This window comes from Hyperolius riggenbachi, chromosome 10 (genome assembly GCF_040937935.1).
Source record: "Hyperolius riggenbachi isolate aHypRig1 chromosome 10, aHypRig1.pri, whole genome shotgun sequence".
Taxonomy (NCBI): domain Eukaryota; kingdom Metazoa; phylum Chordata; class Amphibia; order Anura; family Hyperoliidae; genus Hyperolius; species Hyperolius riggenbachi.
The window spans coordinates 250993679-251010793 of NC_090655.1; the positions used below are offsets into that span (position 1 = coordinate 250993679).

A 17115-nucleotide genomic window follows, 5' to 3' on the forward strand; every position below is an offset into this window, starting at 1 on the left:
ACTGGGGCACCTATAGCTGGCTACCTATGCTGGGGCACATATACCTGACTAACCTATACTGGAGCACCTAAAGCTGGCTAAACTATATTGGGGGCACCTATACTTAGCTACCTATACTGGGAGCCCTTATGCTCACCTTTGGCGTGCCGATCCCTCGTCGTGTACCTCCCATAGTGACGTTCACCGCCGATTGGTGTTGATAACACGAGGATCAAGCGGCGTCATCAACTTCTCATAGCAAACAATTTTTTTGTTGTATTGAATCCAATACAATAACTGGCAGGGGATTCCGAAGACAGGTGAGCATCGCACAGTGGGAGGTACAGGGCAGGTAATGGATAAATGCACACATGAGAGGGCCATTTATACACTGGGCAATGGCGAGGCGGTGGACACAGCCGATTCCTGAGAAGTTTCACTATGAAATCGATCAGGAATCAGCCTGCGGTGTATGGGCAGCTGACAGATCTCTGTCTAATCAGGTTCAATTAAAGGGATTTGTCTCTCGGTAAAATCTGCCCATCATCCCTAGATGTATAGCCACCTTTATATTCGTATCAGTGCAGGTTGAGCAGCTGCAGCTCGGGAAGTGTAAATGATCAGAGCTTTTGAGGGGTAACTGTTAGTTTTTAGTTTTCATTTGATTTTGTGTTTCAAGCTTTGATTATACTCAAAATGTATACTAGACACTTGCTTGACACATTTTGTTAAGTGAAAGGAAAGAAGGTTATGAAAATTAAGTGGATCAGGCATTTTATATGTAATATGAAAATATCACCTAGAAGAAATCTAAGGGGAAAAAGTGAATTGGATTGGGCCCAATTCAGTGTGTTTGTTTTCTACAGATGGGTCCAGTAACAGAAACCCACCAGAGAGATGTACAGGTTCTCTTTATTCCCAGGATTGTCCACAGGAAGATCACACCATCCCCCGCCATTATCAGGTATGTGGGGCTGAAGGTCATCAGAGGCAATAAACTGCGGGACATGCTTCCCTTTGCTCTTTGCTCTTATCTGTGTTATATGTTAAATTAACTAAAATTTTGTGCAATTAGGATGGAGAACTGAGACATGTGGATGTTGTTGTTAAAGAGGAAGAAGAGACATATGTGAGGCGTGATCGGCAGTCTATGGAGGAGGGAGACATGAGGAGGACAAGTAAAGAGGAAGACGAAGAGACGTATGTGAGGAGTGATCAGCAGTCTATGGAGGAGGGTGACATGATGAGGACAAGTAAAGAGGAAGAAGAGACATATGTGAGGCGTGATCGGCAGTCTATGGAGGAGGGAGACATGATGAGGACAAGTAAAGAGGAGGAAGAAGAGACGTATGTGAGGAGTGATCAGCAGTCTATGGAGGAGGGTCACATGATGGGGACAAGTAAAGAGGAAGAAGAGACGTATGTGAGGCGTGATCGGCAGTCTATGCAGGGGGGTGACATGATGAGGACAAGTAAAGAGGAAGACGAAGAGACGTATGTGAGGAGTGATCAGCAGTCTATGGAGGAGGGTGACACGATGAAGACAAGTAAAGAGGAGGAAGAAGAGACGTATGTGAGGAGTGATCAGCAGTCTATGGTGGAGGGTGACATGATGAGGACATCTAAGGAGGAAGACATTATTACAGGGATGAGAATTGGTGAGTGATAAATATTAGATATGCCATAGACTTATGAGAAATATGTCCCTGCTGGGCACAGTATAGATCACATGACACCAGTAAATGGGGGAGTTGCTATAAGAATGTGAGAGATGTTTGGGGGGAGGGGAGAATGAAGTCAAATTCCAATCAACTTGAAGTTACCCCCATACTGCAGGAATTCCAGGCAGGGAGTGAATAGACAAATGACAGATCTGGCAAGAGTATTACTTACCATATCCCTAGTGGGAGCAACTGGTGTGATTTGGGGAACTTTGCCTGATCAAAGTGTGGTTTAAATCCACAGCAAAACATACGTGAGAAGTAATATGGATACCTTCTGTATACCGACTACAGTTACTATAATAATGCATTATATCAGGACAGTCAGTAAACCTGCAAATAATTCCCCAATTTCTCTGACAATCCAGACACACATCCAGAAACTGTAATAAAACATCAGCAGCTTATTCATGTGATAGAATCACTAGCAGACCCAAGGCCGTTTAAAAACGGGCTTTAGGGCTGGGTTTTTCGCCGCCGCATGTACTGCGCACCGGCCGCCCTCTCACACACCTGCCTGGCTCCCTGGCCCCTTCCCTGTCCTCCTGTCTGTGTGAGGCTGGGTCTGTGCTGCGCACATGCGCAGTAGCAAAAAGCACGGACCCGGCTACACAGACACAACAGTCCCTGCTGTACGCAGGGACAGTTGCCTATTAGGATATAGAATAGCTGGGAGAAATTTGTGTTTGGCTTTGTTGGCGTTTGACAGATGCCCAACAGAGACCATCAGTGTGTACAGATCACCATTCTCTGCAAGGTGATGCAAATTTAATTCCAACTTGTGTACATCTTGAAGTTGGAGCAATGGATGGAGCTGTAGCTATTCTAGTCTGGAGAAACATTACAAGCACACGTGTCTCAGTTTGGGAAAATGGATCATCCTATTGTTTAAATATGTTTGTAAATGAGTATGAGGTGGTCTCTGGACAACCCTTAATGGAGAGGGAGCCTCTAATCACAGACCCCCCCCCCCTCCCCCGTGCTGGGCTTTCAGGAGGAGGGAGGGGCTGCTATAGGCTCAGGGGGATTACAGGTTTGGGAATCAGAGGTATTATGGAGATATAAAACCACTAATATTCTTGTAACTGGCTACAAGGAACCAAAAAGCTAACGATGCAAAGCACAATTTTCCCTCCCTGATACAGAGGTTATTTCTCAGTGTTGTGTCCAGGACAGCGACCCCTGACAGATAAGCCTTCCACAGTTCTATGGACAGAATAAAGCTCTGAATATTAATAAGCCCCCTACACATAAAATCCCAGGACAGGAAGTCCCTGTCAGCTATGCTCTTGTCCATAGGAGGGTGACCATGTCGCTCTCAGGTCAGACAACTGGAGTGACGGCTGCAGTGATCCCCGATCTGTGTCCGGCCAGGAGGGATCAGCATGTGACAGGAAGTTCCTGTCAGTTATGTTCCTGACCATGGGATGGCTAGGAGGCTGGCTTTGTCACTCTCCAGTCAGATATCTGGGGTGACGGCTGCAGTGTCCCGCTGGGTCTGTGTCCAGCCAGGAGGGGTCTTGTTGCTATTTGGATGATGCATGTGGGGGAGGGCAGGCTGGGATTCGGATCCACCAGTCAGCTGACGTTCTGTCCCTGACCTTCCCCCAAAACATATGACTGCAGTTTCTGAAAGTAAAGTGAGAGCAGCGTGGAGCTGTATGGATGCCAGGAAGCACCGGGCTTGGCACCGATGTAAGGCAATGAGGTGGGCTACCTTAAATTAATTTTATGTTGATGAGGCGTGCAGGATTGGCTGTTGTGGGGGGAATGTTTTATGCAGGTAAGTGTTGCTATCAGGACTCTGTTTCAGTGGGCACAGGGGGTGGAGTCTCTACTTATGTTGCAAGGCCAGAGTCTTGCTGGTTGCTTATGACCATGGATACTGTTGGCCCTTCCTCTCTGGCTGTGAGGAGCGTTCTTCTAATGTCCATCCAGGGTGGGAGCTTCTCCCTATTTTTATTTGCCTGGCAGCATTATATGGTGTATTGATCGCTTGCAGTGTTATTTCAGCCTAATGAGGATACTGAAAAGAGGGAGAAACACCTTAAGTGTGCACAAAAGTCCACAAACAGGAAGTGTGCATTGTGTGATGCAAAACTAGCAGCCTCCACCACCAGAACTCTGTGCCAGACCTGCACTGATCAGGTTGTTATAGACCACTCCCCCAGCCTCCATCACCAGACCTCTGTTCCAGACCTGCACTGATCAGGTTGTTATAGACCACTCCCCCAGCCTCCATCACCAGACCTCTGTACCAGACCTGCACTGATCAGGTTGTTCTAGACCACTCCCCCAGCCTCCACCATCAGACCTCTGTGCCAGATCTGCATGGATCAGGTTGTTATAGACCACTCCTCCAACCTCTGCACCAGACCTCTGTGCCAGACCTGCACTGATCAGTTTGTTATTAACCACTCCCCCAGGCTCCACCACCAGACCTCTGTGCCAGATCTGCATGGATAAGGTTGTTATAGACCACTCCCCCAGCCTCCATCACCAGACCTCTGTACCAGACCTGCACTGATCAGGTTGTTATAGACCACTCCCCCAGCCTCTGCCACCAGACCTCTGTGCCAGATCTGCACTGATCAGGTTGTTATGGACCACTCCCCCAGCCTCCACCACCAGACCTCTGTGCCAGATCTGCATGGATCAGGTTGTTATAGACCACTCCCCCAGCCTCCGCCACCACACTTCTTTGCCAGACCTGCATGGATCAGGTTGTTATAGACCATTGCTCCAGCCTCCTCCACCAGACCTCTGTGCCAGATCTGCATGGATCAAGTTGTTATAGACCACTCCCCCAGCCTCCGCCACCAGACCTCTGTGCCAGACCTGCACTGATTAGGTTGTTATAGACCACTCCCCCAGCCTCCGCCACCAGAGCTCTGTGCCAGACCTGCACTGATCAGGTTGTTATAGACCACTCCCCGAGCCTCCACCACCACACTTCTTTGCCAGACCTGCATGGATCAGGTTGTTATAGACCATTGCTCCAGCCTCCTCCACCAGACCTCTGTGCCAGACCTGCACTGATCATGTTGTTATAGACCACTCCCTCAGCCTCTGCACCAGACCTCTGTGCCAGACCTGCATAGATCAGGTTGTTATAGGCCACTCCCCCAGCCTCCACCACCAGAACTCTGTGCCAGACCTGCACTAATCATGTTCTTATAGACCACTCCCCCAGGCTCCACCACCAGACCTCTGTGCCAGATCTGCATGGATAAGGTTGTTATAGACCACTCCCCCAGCCTCCATCACCAGACCTCTGTGCCAGACCTGCACTGATCAGGTTGTTATAGACCACTCCCCCAGCCTCTGCCACCAAACCTCTGTGCCAGATCTGCACTGATCAGGTTGTTATAGACCACTCCCCAGCCTCCACCACCAGACCTCTGTGCCAGATCTGCATGGATCAGGTTGTTATAGACCACTCCCCCAGCCTCCGCCACCAGAGCTCTGTGCCAGACCTGCACTGATCAGGTTGTTATAGACCACTCTCCCAGCCTCCGCCACCAGATTTCTGTGCCAGACCTGCACTGATCAAGTTGTTATAGACCACTCCCCGAGCCTCCACCACCACACTTCTTTGCCAGACCTGCATGGATCAGGTTGTTATAGACCACTCCCCCAGCCTCCTCCACCAGACCTCTGTGCCAGACCTGCACTGATCATGTTGTTATAGACCACTCCCTCAGCCTCTGCACCAGACCTCTGTGCCAGACCTGCACTGATCAGGTTGTTATAGACCACTCCCCCAGCCTCCACCACCAGACCTCTGAGCCAGACCTGCACTGATCAGGTTGTTATAGACCACTCCCCCAGCCTCCGCCACCAGACCTCTGTGCCAGACCTGCACTAATCATGTTCTTATAGACCACTCCCCCAGCCTCACCACCAGACCTCTGTGCCAGACTTGCATGGATCAGGTTGTTATAGACCACTCCCCCAGCCTCTGCCACCAGACCTCTGTGCCAGACCTGCACGGATCAGGTTGTTTTAGACCACTCCCCAAGCCTCCGCCACCAGACCTCTGTGCCAGACCTGCACTGATCAGGTTGTTATAGACCACTCCCCCAGCCTCCACCACCAGACCTCTGTGCCAGATCTGCACTGATCAGGTTGTTATAGACCACTCCCCAGCCTCCACCACCAGACCTCTGTGCCAGATCTGCATGGATCAGGTTGTTATAGACCACTCCCCCAGCCTCCGCCACCAGAGCTCTGTGCCAGACCTGCACTGATCAGGTTGTTATAGACCACTCTCCCAGCCTCCGCCACCAGATTTCTGTGCCAGACCTGCACTGATCAAGTTGTTATAGACCACTCCCCGAGCCTCCACCACCACACTTCTTTGCCAGACCTGCATGGATCAGGTTGTTATAGACCACTCCCCCAGCCTCCTCCACCAGACCTCTGTGCCAGACCTGCACTGATCATGTTGTTATAGACCACTCCCTCAGCCTCTGCACCAGACCTCTGTGCCAGACCTGCACTGATCAGGTTGTTATAGACCACTCCCCCAGCCTCCACCACCAGACCTCTGAGCCAGACCTGCACTGATCAGGTTGTTATAGACCACTCCCCCAGCCTCCGCCACCAGACCTCTGTGCCAGACCTGCACTAATCATGTTCTTATAGACCACTCCCCCAGCCTCACCACCAGACCTCTGTGCCAGACTTGCATGGATCAGGTTGTTATAGACCACTCCCCCAGCCTCTGCCACCAGACCTCTGTGCCAGACCTGCACGGATCAGGTTGTTTTAGACCACTCCCCAAGCCTCCGCCACCAGACCTCTGTGCCAGACCTGCACTGATCAGGTTGTTATAGACCACTCCCCCAGCCTCCACCACCAGACCTCTGTGCCAGACCTGCACTGATCAGGTTGTTATAGATCACTCCCCCAGCCTCCACCACCAGACCTCTGTGCCAGACCTAGACCTGCATGGATCAGGTTGTTATAGACCACTCCCCCAGCCTCAGCCACCCGACCTCTGTGCCAGACTTGCATGGATCAGGTTTTTAGAGATAAATCCCATGCAGTATTTAAGGAATGTATAGGATAGAGGAAGGTAATTAATTGGTGGGGGAAACAAGGAAAATCAGCATGGGATCAAATACTTTTTTCCCTCACTTTGTATATATATATATATATATATATATATATATATATATATATATATATATATATATATATATATATATATATATATATATATATATATATATATCTTCTATTATAATGTTTTTTATAACTGAGGATGAGTTCCTGTTTTGGGCTGATATGTGTAGGGGGGGTTGTGAATATTTAGATCTGTATTCTTAGTCCTGTCTATGAGGTTGTGGAAGGCTCATCTCTCTGGGATGCTGTCCTTCTGACTTCCGGTAAAGATGTGGCTGGTAAGTGACCTCTGACTTTCCAAGTGTTCAGCTTCATGTGAGCAGGAAGTTACCCCCCTAATGCATCGTGGGTGAATATGCAAATAATCTGGCCCTCTACATAATGCTGATGGTTCTGCTTTTCTATGACATCATTGAGTACCTTGTAACCCCTCCCACCGATCAGCCATAATTACCATTACCCAAAACAGTGCCACATCAGGTTTAGGATAGGCACACCTTGCAGTGTATGGTTGGGTGCTCAGTCTCGATGCAGAAGCAGCATCAAATCGATATCAACAGTTCAGGTTCGACTGGCACACCAATGTCAATATTCCAAGCAATTTTTATTGTATGCACCGCATGACAATTGTTTCGGGGCCACGGAGGGTCCCCTTCATCAGATAAAGTGCAGAAAAAGTCTGCACTTTATCTGATGAAGGGGACCCTCCGTGGTCCTGAAACAATTTTCATGCTGTGCATACAGTAAAAATTGCTTGGAATATTGACATTGGTGTGCCAGTCGAACCTGAACGGTTATTACCCAAAACAAGGGGACACTGGTTTCATTTCACTCAATATTCCCCAACCCAAGTCTTTTTCACAGACAGCTCTTTACAGCGGCCACAATCAGTCCATCTGAGAGGGGCCTTTACCAAAGAGCAATTGGTAAACACCTTATAACAGACATACTGTGCAGTCATATAGTGTTTTTGGCCTTTATTACACTGATCATTGTCCTTACTGTTCACTGATTGGTCACAGTAGGTGTGACTTAATGTTACCAGCCTGTAATGAGCTGATAATGGTCACTGTACATTACTATACACAGATTGGGCACAGTAGGGGTGACTTAGTGTTATCGGCCTGTAAAAAGCTGATAATGGTCACTGTACTACATTACTGTACACAGATTGGTCAGAGTAGGATACAGGTTAGGGTCCTTCCTTCCGGGCGGTCGCACCCCTCTTCGGGTCCTCTCTCCGTGATGGAAGCCGGTCCACCGTAGTCGAGGTCGTCACCTCCGTAGGAGGTGTGTGGTAACTGGAGCAGGGTTGTGAGAAGGTGTCCAAAAATATGTATAGTTGGATAACAGATACTATTTTGTATATATAAAAAATAAAAAAGGAGGTATCTTACCACTATAAAAGACTCACTAAAGTGGTAATCAGGGAGCCTTTATTTTAAAATAGCGGTAATACTGTTGACAACGCGTTTCACGAGACGAGGCCTGCTTCTTCAGGTCATTAAAAAACAGTCAACCTAGAAACATAGCACAAAGTATAGAGACAACACTGCCCAAAAAGAATAGGGCTAAAGCCATGGACCTGTAGCTGACCACGTTACAAACAAAAGTGTCCATCTAGGCACTATAGTAATATAATTCAATCATAAATTGCCACACCATGGTATAGTGAAAAGCAATAACAAATTTTATTACGGACTTATCCCTTTGAAAACTAAAAACAATTAAAACCATAGCACACAGGCTGACAAAAAGAATCCACAAAATGTAGCGCTAGTACAGGTACACTGTCTGTGTGGGTGTAACACCATTACATATGTCATAGAGTAATACAAAGCAACTTCTATCATTAATCAATATGCCGCAATATGAATGGTAAATGATTCTCACCTGGACCTGCAAGCGGTGGTCTAATGTCAGTCTGCGCCCCTCACGCATTCCGTGACACCCGCCACTTCTCCAGAAGGTAAGTATCGTAGGGTTTCGTCCTATTTTATATATGCACTTCCTCCCCCACCCTCCGTCATCCGGGCTCCCTCTGTCATTAGAATGAAAGAGGAGAAGTGACGGGTGTCACGGAACGCGATGATAGAAGGTGCTTTGTATTACTCTATGAAATATGTAATGGTGTTACACCCACACAGACAGTGTACCTGTACTAGCGCTACATTTTTTTTCGTTTTCAAAGGGATAAGTCCTTAATAAAATGTGTTATTGCTTTTCACTATACCATGGTGTGGCGATTTATGATTGAATTATATTACTATAGTGCCTAGATGGACACTTTTGTTTGTAACCTAGAAACATATACACACAATTTCTTCATTTTCAATGCATTTTCACACAGTCTAAAACAAAAGCACCCTATTCGTTTAAATTACATCTCAAGTAACTCTGGGACCATAAATCAATCAATAGATTAGAGTGCATAAAAACATTTTCACAAGAACATTTCCGCAAAAACATTTCCACCTAGAAACAGACATCTTACTGACCTTTCTTAGTCTAACTATGCCATTACCGATCTAGCACACTACAATTCCTATCTTCGCAGCTAGAGTGTTCTCGCCAATTGGTTTCTTACGTTATAATAAAAATTGTGGTAAAAAATTAGAATTATATTAAAGCTAGAAACATACTTAATGCTATACTGTAGGGGGGTCGGGGGAAAATGAGTTGAAGTTACCCGGGGCTCCTAATGGTCCCCCGCAGGCATCCTGTGCCCACGCAGCCACTCCCCAATGCTCTGGCCCCGCCTCTGGTTCACTTATGGAATTTCAGACTTTAAAGTCTGAAAACCACTGCGCCTGCGTTGCCGTGTCCTCGCTTCCCCTGATGGCACCAGGAGCGCACGGCGCAGGCACAGGCCATACTGGGCCTGCGCAGTATGCTCCTGGTGCCATCAGCGGGAGTGAGGACACGGCAACGCAGGCGCAGTGGTTTTCAGACTTTAAAGTCTGAAATTCCAGAAGTGAACCGGAGGCGGGGCCGGAGCATCGGTGAGTGGCTGCGCGGGTACAGGATATCTGCGGGGGGACCATTAGAAGCCCCGGGTAACTTCAACTCATTTCCCCCCGACCCCCCCCCCTACAGTATCCCTTTAAAATACTGTTAATAGGCATTTTTAAAATTAAAAATTAATGGGGCTGCTAGAGGCAGTGTATAAACTATCTGCCTGCCGTGCTGTCTTCATAATGCAGCTCCTCAAGTGTCAGTAATATGGGTAACAGCATTAGTTCTCTACATATAAAACCTCTATTGGTGACTGCAGTAACTTGCTAGAAGACACTTGCATAAGATAGTATTGCCCCCATGTAAATATCTATATACCCAGGTATTAGACCTATTGCGATGTATACACAGGTAATTATTTGTGCCCCACAGCTTAGAAAATAGGAATTGTAGTGTGCTAGATCGGTAATGGCATAGTTAGACTAAGAAAGGTCAATAAGATGTCTGTTTCTAGGTGGAAATGTTTTTGCGGAAATGTTCTTGTGAAAATGTTTTATGCACTCTAATCTATTGATTGATTTATGGTCCCAGAGTTACTTGAGATGTAATTTAAACTAATAGGGTGCTTTTGTTTTAGACCGTGTGAAAATGCATTGAAAATGAGGAATTTGTATGTATATGTTTCTAGGTTGACTGTTTTTTAATGACCTGAAGAAGCGGGCCTCGTCCCGTGAAACGCATTGTCAACAGTATAACCGCTATTTAAAAATAAAGGCTCCCTGATTACCACTCTGGTGAGTCTTTTATAGAGGTAAGAGACCTCCTTTTTTATTTTTTATATATACAAAATAGTATCTGTTATCTAACTATACTTATTTTTGGGCACCTCCTCACAACCCTGCTCTGGTCACAGTAGGGTGACTTAGTGTTACCGGCCTGTAATAAGCTGATAATGGTCACTGTACATTACTATACACAGATTGGTCGCAGTAGGGGTGACTTAGTGTTACCGGACGGTAATAAGCTGATAATGGTCACTGTACATTACCGTACACAGATTGACCACAGTTAGGGTTAAGGTCCGTACACACGCCGGACTTTAGGCAACGACGGGTCCGTCGTTGCCTCCCGCTGGGTGGGCGTGCCAGCGACAGTCCGGCGTGTGTACGCTCTGGCGTCAGACTGATACGGCTGTTTCTGAGCGATCCGCCCGGCGTTGCCTAAAGTCCGGCGTGTGTACGGACCTATAGGCTCTTTTGGCAGAACGTCATCTAGTGTGTGTACATAGGTGCAGTGGTAACAGGATATGATATAATGGGATCTGTCTGGGGTCTCCCCTCCCTGCAGAGTTGTAATCATTAATGGCAGCACGGTGGCGTAGTTGTTAGCTCTCTCGTCTTTCAGCACTGGGTCTCCGGTTTATATCCCAGCCAGGGCACTGTTGGCACGGAGTTTGTCTTTGTGCCTGTGTGGGCTTCCTCCAGGCACTCTAGTTTCCTCACACATCTCAAAAACATACATAAAAGTTAACTGGCTTCCTCTAAACTACCCCTAGACTACTATACATACACTACACGATACATACACAGACATATGACTACGGTAGGTATTAGATTGTGAGCTCCCCTGAGGGACAGTTAGTGACAAGACAATATATACTCTGTACAGCGCTGCAGAAGATGTCAGTGCTATATAAATAATAATAATAATAATAGAGGCTGGCACTACACAGATGTAACCCACGAGCAGGGTCTGGGTAGCTAATAAAAGCTCTCTCCCTTAAATATACAGCTTCAGTGTGCTCTAGTATAGAGGCTTGATAAATGATGCATGTAGGAAGTAGAGAGGAACCGGCACTGCTTCAAATGCTGCTTTATTTATCTCCAAACTTAAAAGAGACTCTGAAGCGAGAATAAATCTCGCTTCAGAGCTCATAAATAGCAGGGGCACGTGTGCCCCTGCTAAAACGCCGCTATCCCGCGGCTAAACGGGGGTCCCTTCACCCCCAACCCACCCCCCGCAAAAGTGTGTCGTGAAAAAGTCGCTGGCTGTCTCTTCCTGGAGGCAGGGCTAACGGCTGCAGCCCTGCCTCCAGTCGCGTCTGTCAGCGGCGCATCGCCGCCTCTCCCCCGCCCCTCTCAGTGAAGGAAGACTGAGAGGGGCGGGGGAGAGGCGGAGATACGCGCTGACAGACGCGCGTGGGGCAGGGCTGCGGCGGTTAGCCCTGCCCCAACCAGGAAGCGCTCCCCCGGTGTATCGAGGGGGATTTGGGGGTGAAGGGACCCCGTTAAGCCGCGCTATAGCGGCGTTTTAGCAGGGGCACACATGCCCCTGCTATTTATAAGGTCTGAAGCGAGATTTATTCTCGCTTCAGACTCTCTTGTTCAACCAGGCAAAACTTAGTTACATATATAAGTGGATAGGTGTTGCAAATGCACATACCATTGCGGGTAAGAGCTGGAAACCGATGCAGTGGGTGCTGGTCGCTGAAACCTGATGACCGGTTTGCGCAGAATTGCGCTTCTACGGAGGCAGCCTCTGTAGAATCACAATTCTGCGCGAAACGGACGTCCGGCTCCAGCGCCCAGCACCCACTGCACCAGTTTCCAGCTCTCACCCGCAATGGTATGTGCATTTGCAACACCTATCCACTTATATATGTAACTAAGTTTTGCCTGGTTGAACATACTGTCACTAAGTTCCATTAGTTATGTTAATTAAAATAGATGGGTAATATGATCTCTTACCCATCCTGTTTTAAAAGATGGGGGCAGCCATCTTTTTGGTTGAAAGGAGGTGACAGGGAGCATAAGACACAGTTCCAACTGTCCTGTGTCCTGATCACCCCTCCTAGCTGCGCACACTAGGCTTCAAATCTCAAAGTCAAAATACAAAAAAAAAAATTTGCGCCAAAACAGTAGAATGAGAACAACATCAGAAATCCCATCATGCTTTGCACAGCATTAGGGGAAAATGTTTAAATTGGTAACCTCCTGTGCCTCAACAGTAATTACTGTTCACCACAAATGATTATATATAACATTTATTAAAATTGTAACTTAAAACAAATTTGTCACTGTTTTGCTTGTCAATATTACTTTCTGATGGCACCAACACGCATCTCACTGCTTCCACATCTACTCATTCACACACCTACACTAGTCTATTGTTCTGTTCAAAAGCCAGCTCCAAAAAGATAAATCAATCCAGGGCCACCCATATATGCACAGACAACCGTTCCCCTGAGGTGTAATCAGGCAATAGTGCTGGAAGTCCGTCTCTTGACAGCGCTGCAGTCACAGTATAAAATCTGTATTGTAAAAAATGCAGATGCTTTAATCTCGTATAGATAAACATTTCACTACTCCAATGGTTTGATTCACCGCTTTACACAGTCCCATGCGGGTTTCTCATTTAGCAAACTTGCAGATCTTGCTTTATATATATATATATATAGAGTCTATGGGCTTGATTCACAAAGCGGCGCTAAGTGAAAGCCTTTAGTACCCCTTTAGTAGCTCTGCGCGCTCTAACGGCCACGCAGAGCTACTTTGCACACAGGACCACCCACATCTTGCGCAGCATGGTGGGGCAGTAATATCATCGCACCCGCTGCCCTGTAATAATTACTGTTATAGAGGGTTCAGACCCCGCTATGCCGGATTTATATGAGCTTTAAAGGGACACTTAAGTCAAACAAAAAAAAAATGAGTTTTACTCACCTAGGGCTTCCAATAGCCCCCTGCAGCTGTCCGGTGCCCTCGCCGTCTCCCTCCGATCCTCCTGGCCCTGCCGGCAGCCACTTCCTGTTTCGGTGACAGGAGCTGACAGGCTGGGGACGCGAGTGATTCTTCGCATTCCCAGACACATTAGCACCCTCTAGGCTGCTATATGGTATATGATATATTCTATAGCAGCATAGATGGCGCTATTGTGGCCAGGAACGCAAAGAATCACTCGCGTCCCCAGCCTGTCAGCTCCTGTCACCGAAACAGGAAGTGGCTGCTGGTGGGGCCAGGAGGATCGGAGGGAGACGGCGAGGGCACCGGACAGCTGCAGGGGGCTATTGGAAGCCCCAGGTGAGTAAAACTCATTTTTTTTTGTTTGACTTAAGTGTCCCTTTAAAGGCTGATCCTTTACTGAGTTAGCATTCATGAAAAAGGCAAGAACTGCTCAGGTTTTAGACAATTACTATTAAGGCGCAGGAGGTTACCAATTTAAAATTTCTAGAGATCGGTGGGGGTGGAGCAACCCCACATTCTCTCCTGCAGCCTTAATCATTATTAGGAAAGCGCCGCAACTAAAAATAATATATCGGGGGAAAAATGCCCGGGCAGTTTTCTTTGATGGGGCGGAGCTTAGCTTCTGTGCAGCTAAAAATAAGTCTTGAGTAAGAAAAACAGTTGTGATGCCGTGAAACTGTTAAAGAAACACCAAGCCTTTTCAGTGTTGCTGAGCAGATTTTTTTAGTCTGGAGGATCGCCTTAAGAATTCTGCAATTTTGAACTGTGAAAGCTTCTGGTTTTGAGGCTCAATAGATCTGTTGCAGACTGGCAGGTTTTTTATGTAAAATGGAGACCATTCACTGACAGTTTGGCAATGCAGTTTTACTCTCAAGTGGGAATACAGCCCTAGGCCTGGGATCCACTACAAAGCGCTATGTAACATCACAATATCTTTATTTGCATAATTGAGAACTATAGGAGAAAGTGAAACCACATTGCTCTACAAGCATACATTTAGTCGAGAGACTAATGCTGGGCATACGTGGCGCGATAGTTGTGATCAATCGAGCCGCTGATGGCAGAATTGCACCGTGTATGCCCAGCATAAAGCCCAATCTACACGATACGATTCTTTACGCGATTCGATTAAGATTCTATTTACTAAAACAATGGCAAATCTAATTCCAATCGGACATGTTAGATTTCATCAGATCGTAAAAACAATCGTAATCGAATCGCACAAAGAATCGTATTATGTAGATGGGGCTTAACCACTTAAGGACCGCTGACAGCCGATCAGCGGACCAGCGGGGGGCGTGGTTATGCGGTGATCGCTTCACTGGTGACGCGATCTGCCGCCAGCGATAGGCTCCACCCACCCGCCGCTCTAACTCGCCGGCCGTTTGGTAGCGCCGGCAAGTAATTAACTCCTCGATCGCCGTATACAAAGCGTTTATTACGCTTTATAATGTATAATGTATACAAAGCGTATTATACAGGCTGCCTCCTGCCCTGGTGGTCCCAGTGATCGAGGGACCACCAGGGCAGGCTGCAGCCACCCTAGTCTGCACCCAAACACAATGATCCGGCCCCCCCTGCCCTCTGATCGCCCCGAGCACCCCTCAGACCCCCTCCCCCCTGCCCGCCCCCCAGACCCCTGTTTGCACCCAATCACCCCCCTAATCACCCATTAATCACTCCCTGTCACTATCTGTCAATGCTGTTTTTTCAGATCAGGTCCTAAACTTCCCCATGGGGACTCCTGATGCGCCGGCATCGAGCCAGCAGCTCGATGCCGGCGCAGAATTGCACCATGTATGCCCAGCATAAAGCCCAATCTACACGATACGATTCTTTGTGCGATTCGATTAAGATTCTATTTAGGATCTGATTAAATCCGACATGGCCGATCGGGATTCAATTCGATTCAATTCGATTTGCCATTGCAAGGTAAGCTGGGTGGATGTTAGAAATCCCCAGGAAGTGGAGAAAGAAACAGCACACCCACAGAAGCGCAAGCCCACCTCCCAACACCGTACTGGTTATAGCCACATAAAATCACATCAACAAATTCCCAACATGGACATGTTTCACGCTAAAAAGGGCTTCCTCAGTTGATAAAAGTCAATAGAGGCTGAATTGTGCTCTCCACTCTGTCAGATGCTTCCTACAAGATACAAAAATACATGCTCCACATAGCGTGTAGAGATGTCGCGAACCTCCGATTTGCAGTTCGCGAACTTCTGCTAAAGGTTTGCAAACTGGTGAACTTTGCGAACCGCCATAGACTTCAATGGGCAGGCGAACTTCAAAAACTTCAAACATTAATTCTGGCCACAAAAGTGTTGGAAAAGATGTTTCAAGGGGTCTAACACCTGGAGGGGGGCATGGCGGAGTGGGATACACGCCAAACGTCCCAATGAAAAGCCAGGATTTGACGCACAGCAGTGTTAATTCCTAAAAGGCAGAAATCACAATGCATTGCTAAATTGGAGGCCTAAAGTTCTTTAAAACATCTTGCATGTGTATACATCAGTCAGGTAGTGTAATTAATGTACTGCTTCACACTGACAGACCAAACTCAATGTGTAACGCACCGCAAACAGCTGTTTCCGTAGTGATGGCCATGCTGGACTGGTGCGCACAATGGCTAGAGTGCAGGCGATGGCGGTTTTCAAGCCCATATGGTCGCCGGGCTGATGTATCTCAGTGATAGAACAACAGTGACTATCCAGCTGATCGAGTTTGGTCTGTCCACAATGAAGCAACGACCTTATTATCTTGGGTGTTCCCCCCCCCCCCCAACACACTTATATAGCCGGCGGTCATTGCTTCATTGTGATCCGCAAGCCCCTTCACCGGGGCAAGGTAATGGTCACGAAGGGGAAATGACACATATACCTGCCTTTTGTTTTTGTTGTTGCAGCCGCAGTGCAGCCAGAAAAATTAGGCAGGCATGTACACGCACCAGAAAAAAATATTACTGTTTTTGCTAGCGGCTGCTGCTAGCAGCGGCCTAAAAATTCAGGAATACACCTGGAGTCCTGGACCCTGTTGGCGGGGGCGGAGAAGGCAATCAAGTGGCCTGCAGGCAGAGGTGCTGTGTGGGGACCGACTTAGTGAGGCAGGCAGTCACAAGGTGTGCAGGCAGAGATGCTGTATGTGGGGACTGACTTAGTCTTCGGGCAGACCTGACCGTGCTTTGCAGACCAGGCATCCATGGTCAGACACTTGACCCAGGAGGTTCCTCTCCCTTCTCTCATTACAGCAGCAGACAGAGTGAGATCATGGCTGACACTGCTGCCTTTTACAAGGTGGGGCTCCAGGAGGGAGTGCAGCCTGATTGGCTGCCATGTGTCTGCTCACTGTGATGTAGAGGGTCAAAGTTTAGCCCAATGATGTAGTATAGGGGGCGGGTCGAACCCGCATAAATTTTCGGTTTGCTGCGAATGCGAACCCCCTAAGTTCGCATGAAGAAGTTCACCGGCGAACCGTTCGGGACATCTCTAATAGCGTGACACAGCATATCCACAAAGCACCCGTGTTCCAATGATAATAGTGCAGCACACGTGACCAAACACTTCCACAATAGCTCGCTCACCAGA

The 17115-nt window shown here is 47.7% G+C and overlaps 2 protein-coding genes across 3 annotated transcripts in view; both read left to right on the forward strand.

Annotated features, from left to right (window-relative positions):
• The window catches only part of LOC137537096 (zinc finger protein 208-like), a 220123-nt gene that overhangs the window by 78719 nt on the left and 124289 nt on the right, over positions 1–17115 (forward strand). The gene's annotated exons all lie outside the window — the stretch shown is intronic.
• The window catches only part of LOC137535270 (zinc finger protein 892-like), a 46285-nt gene that overhangs the window by 26162 nt on the left and 3008 nt on the right, over positions 1–17115 (forward strand). For both annotated transcript variants that reach the window (XM_068257089.1, XM_068257090.1), the window contains 2 exons: positions 846–943; positions 1055–1637. In XM_068257089.1, the coding sequence (XP_068113190.1) occupies positions 846–943; positions 1055–1637 (681 nt within the window). The remainder of the gene's footprint in view (positions 1–845; positions 944–1054; positions 1638–17115) is intronic.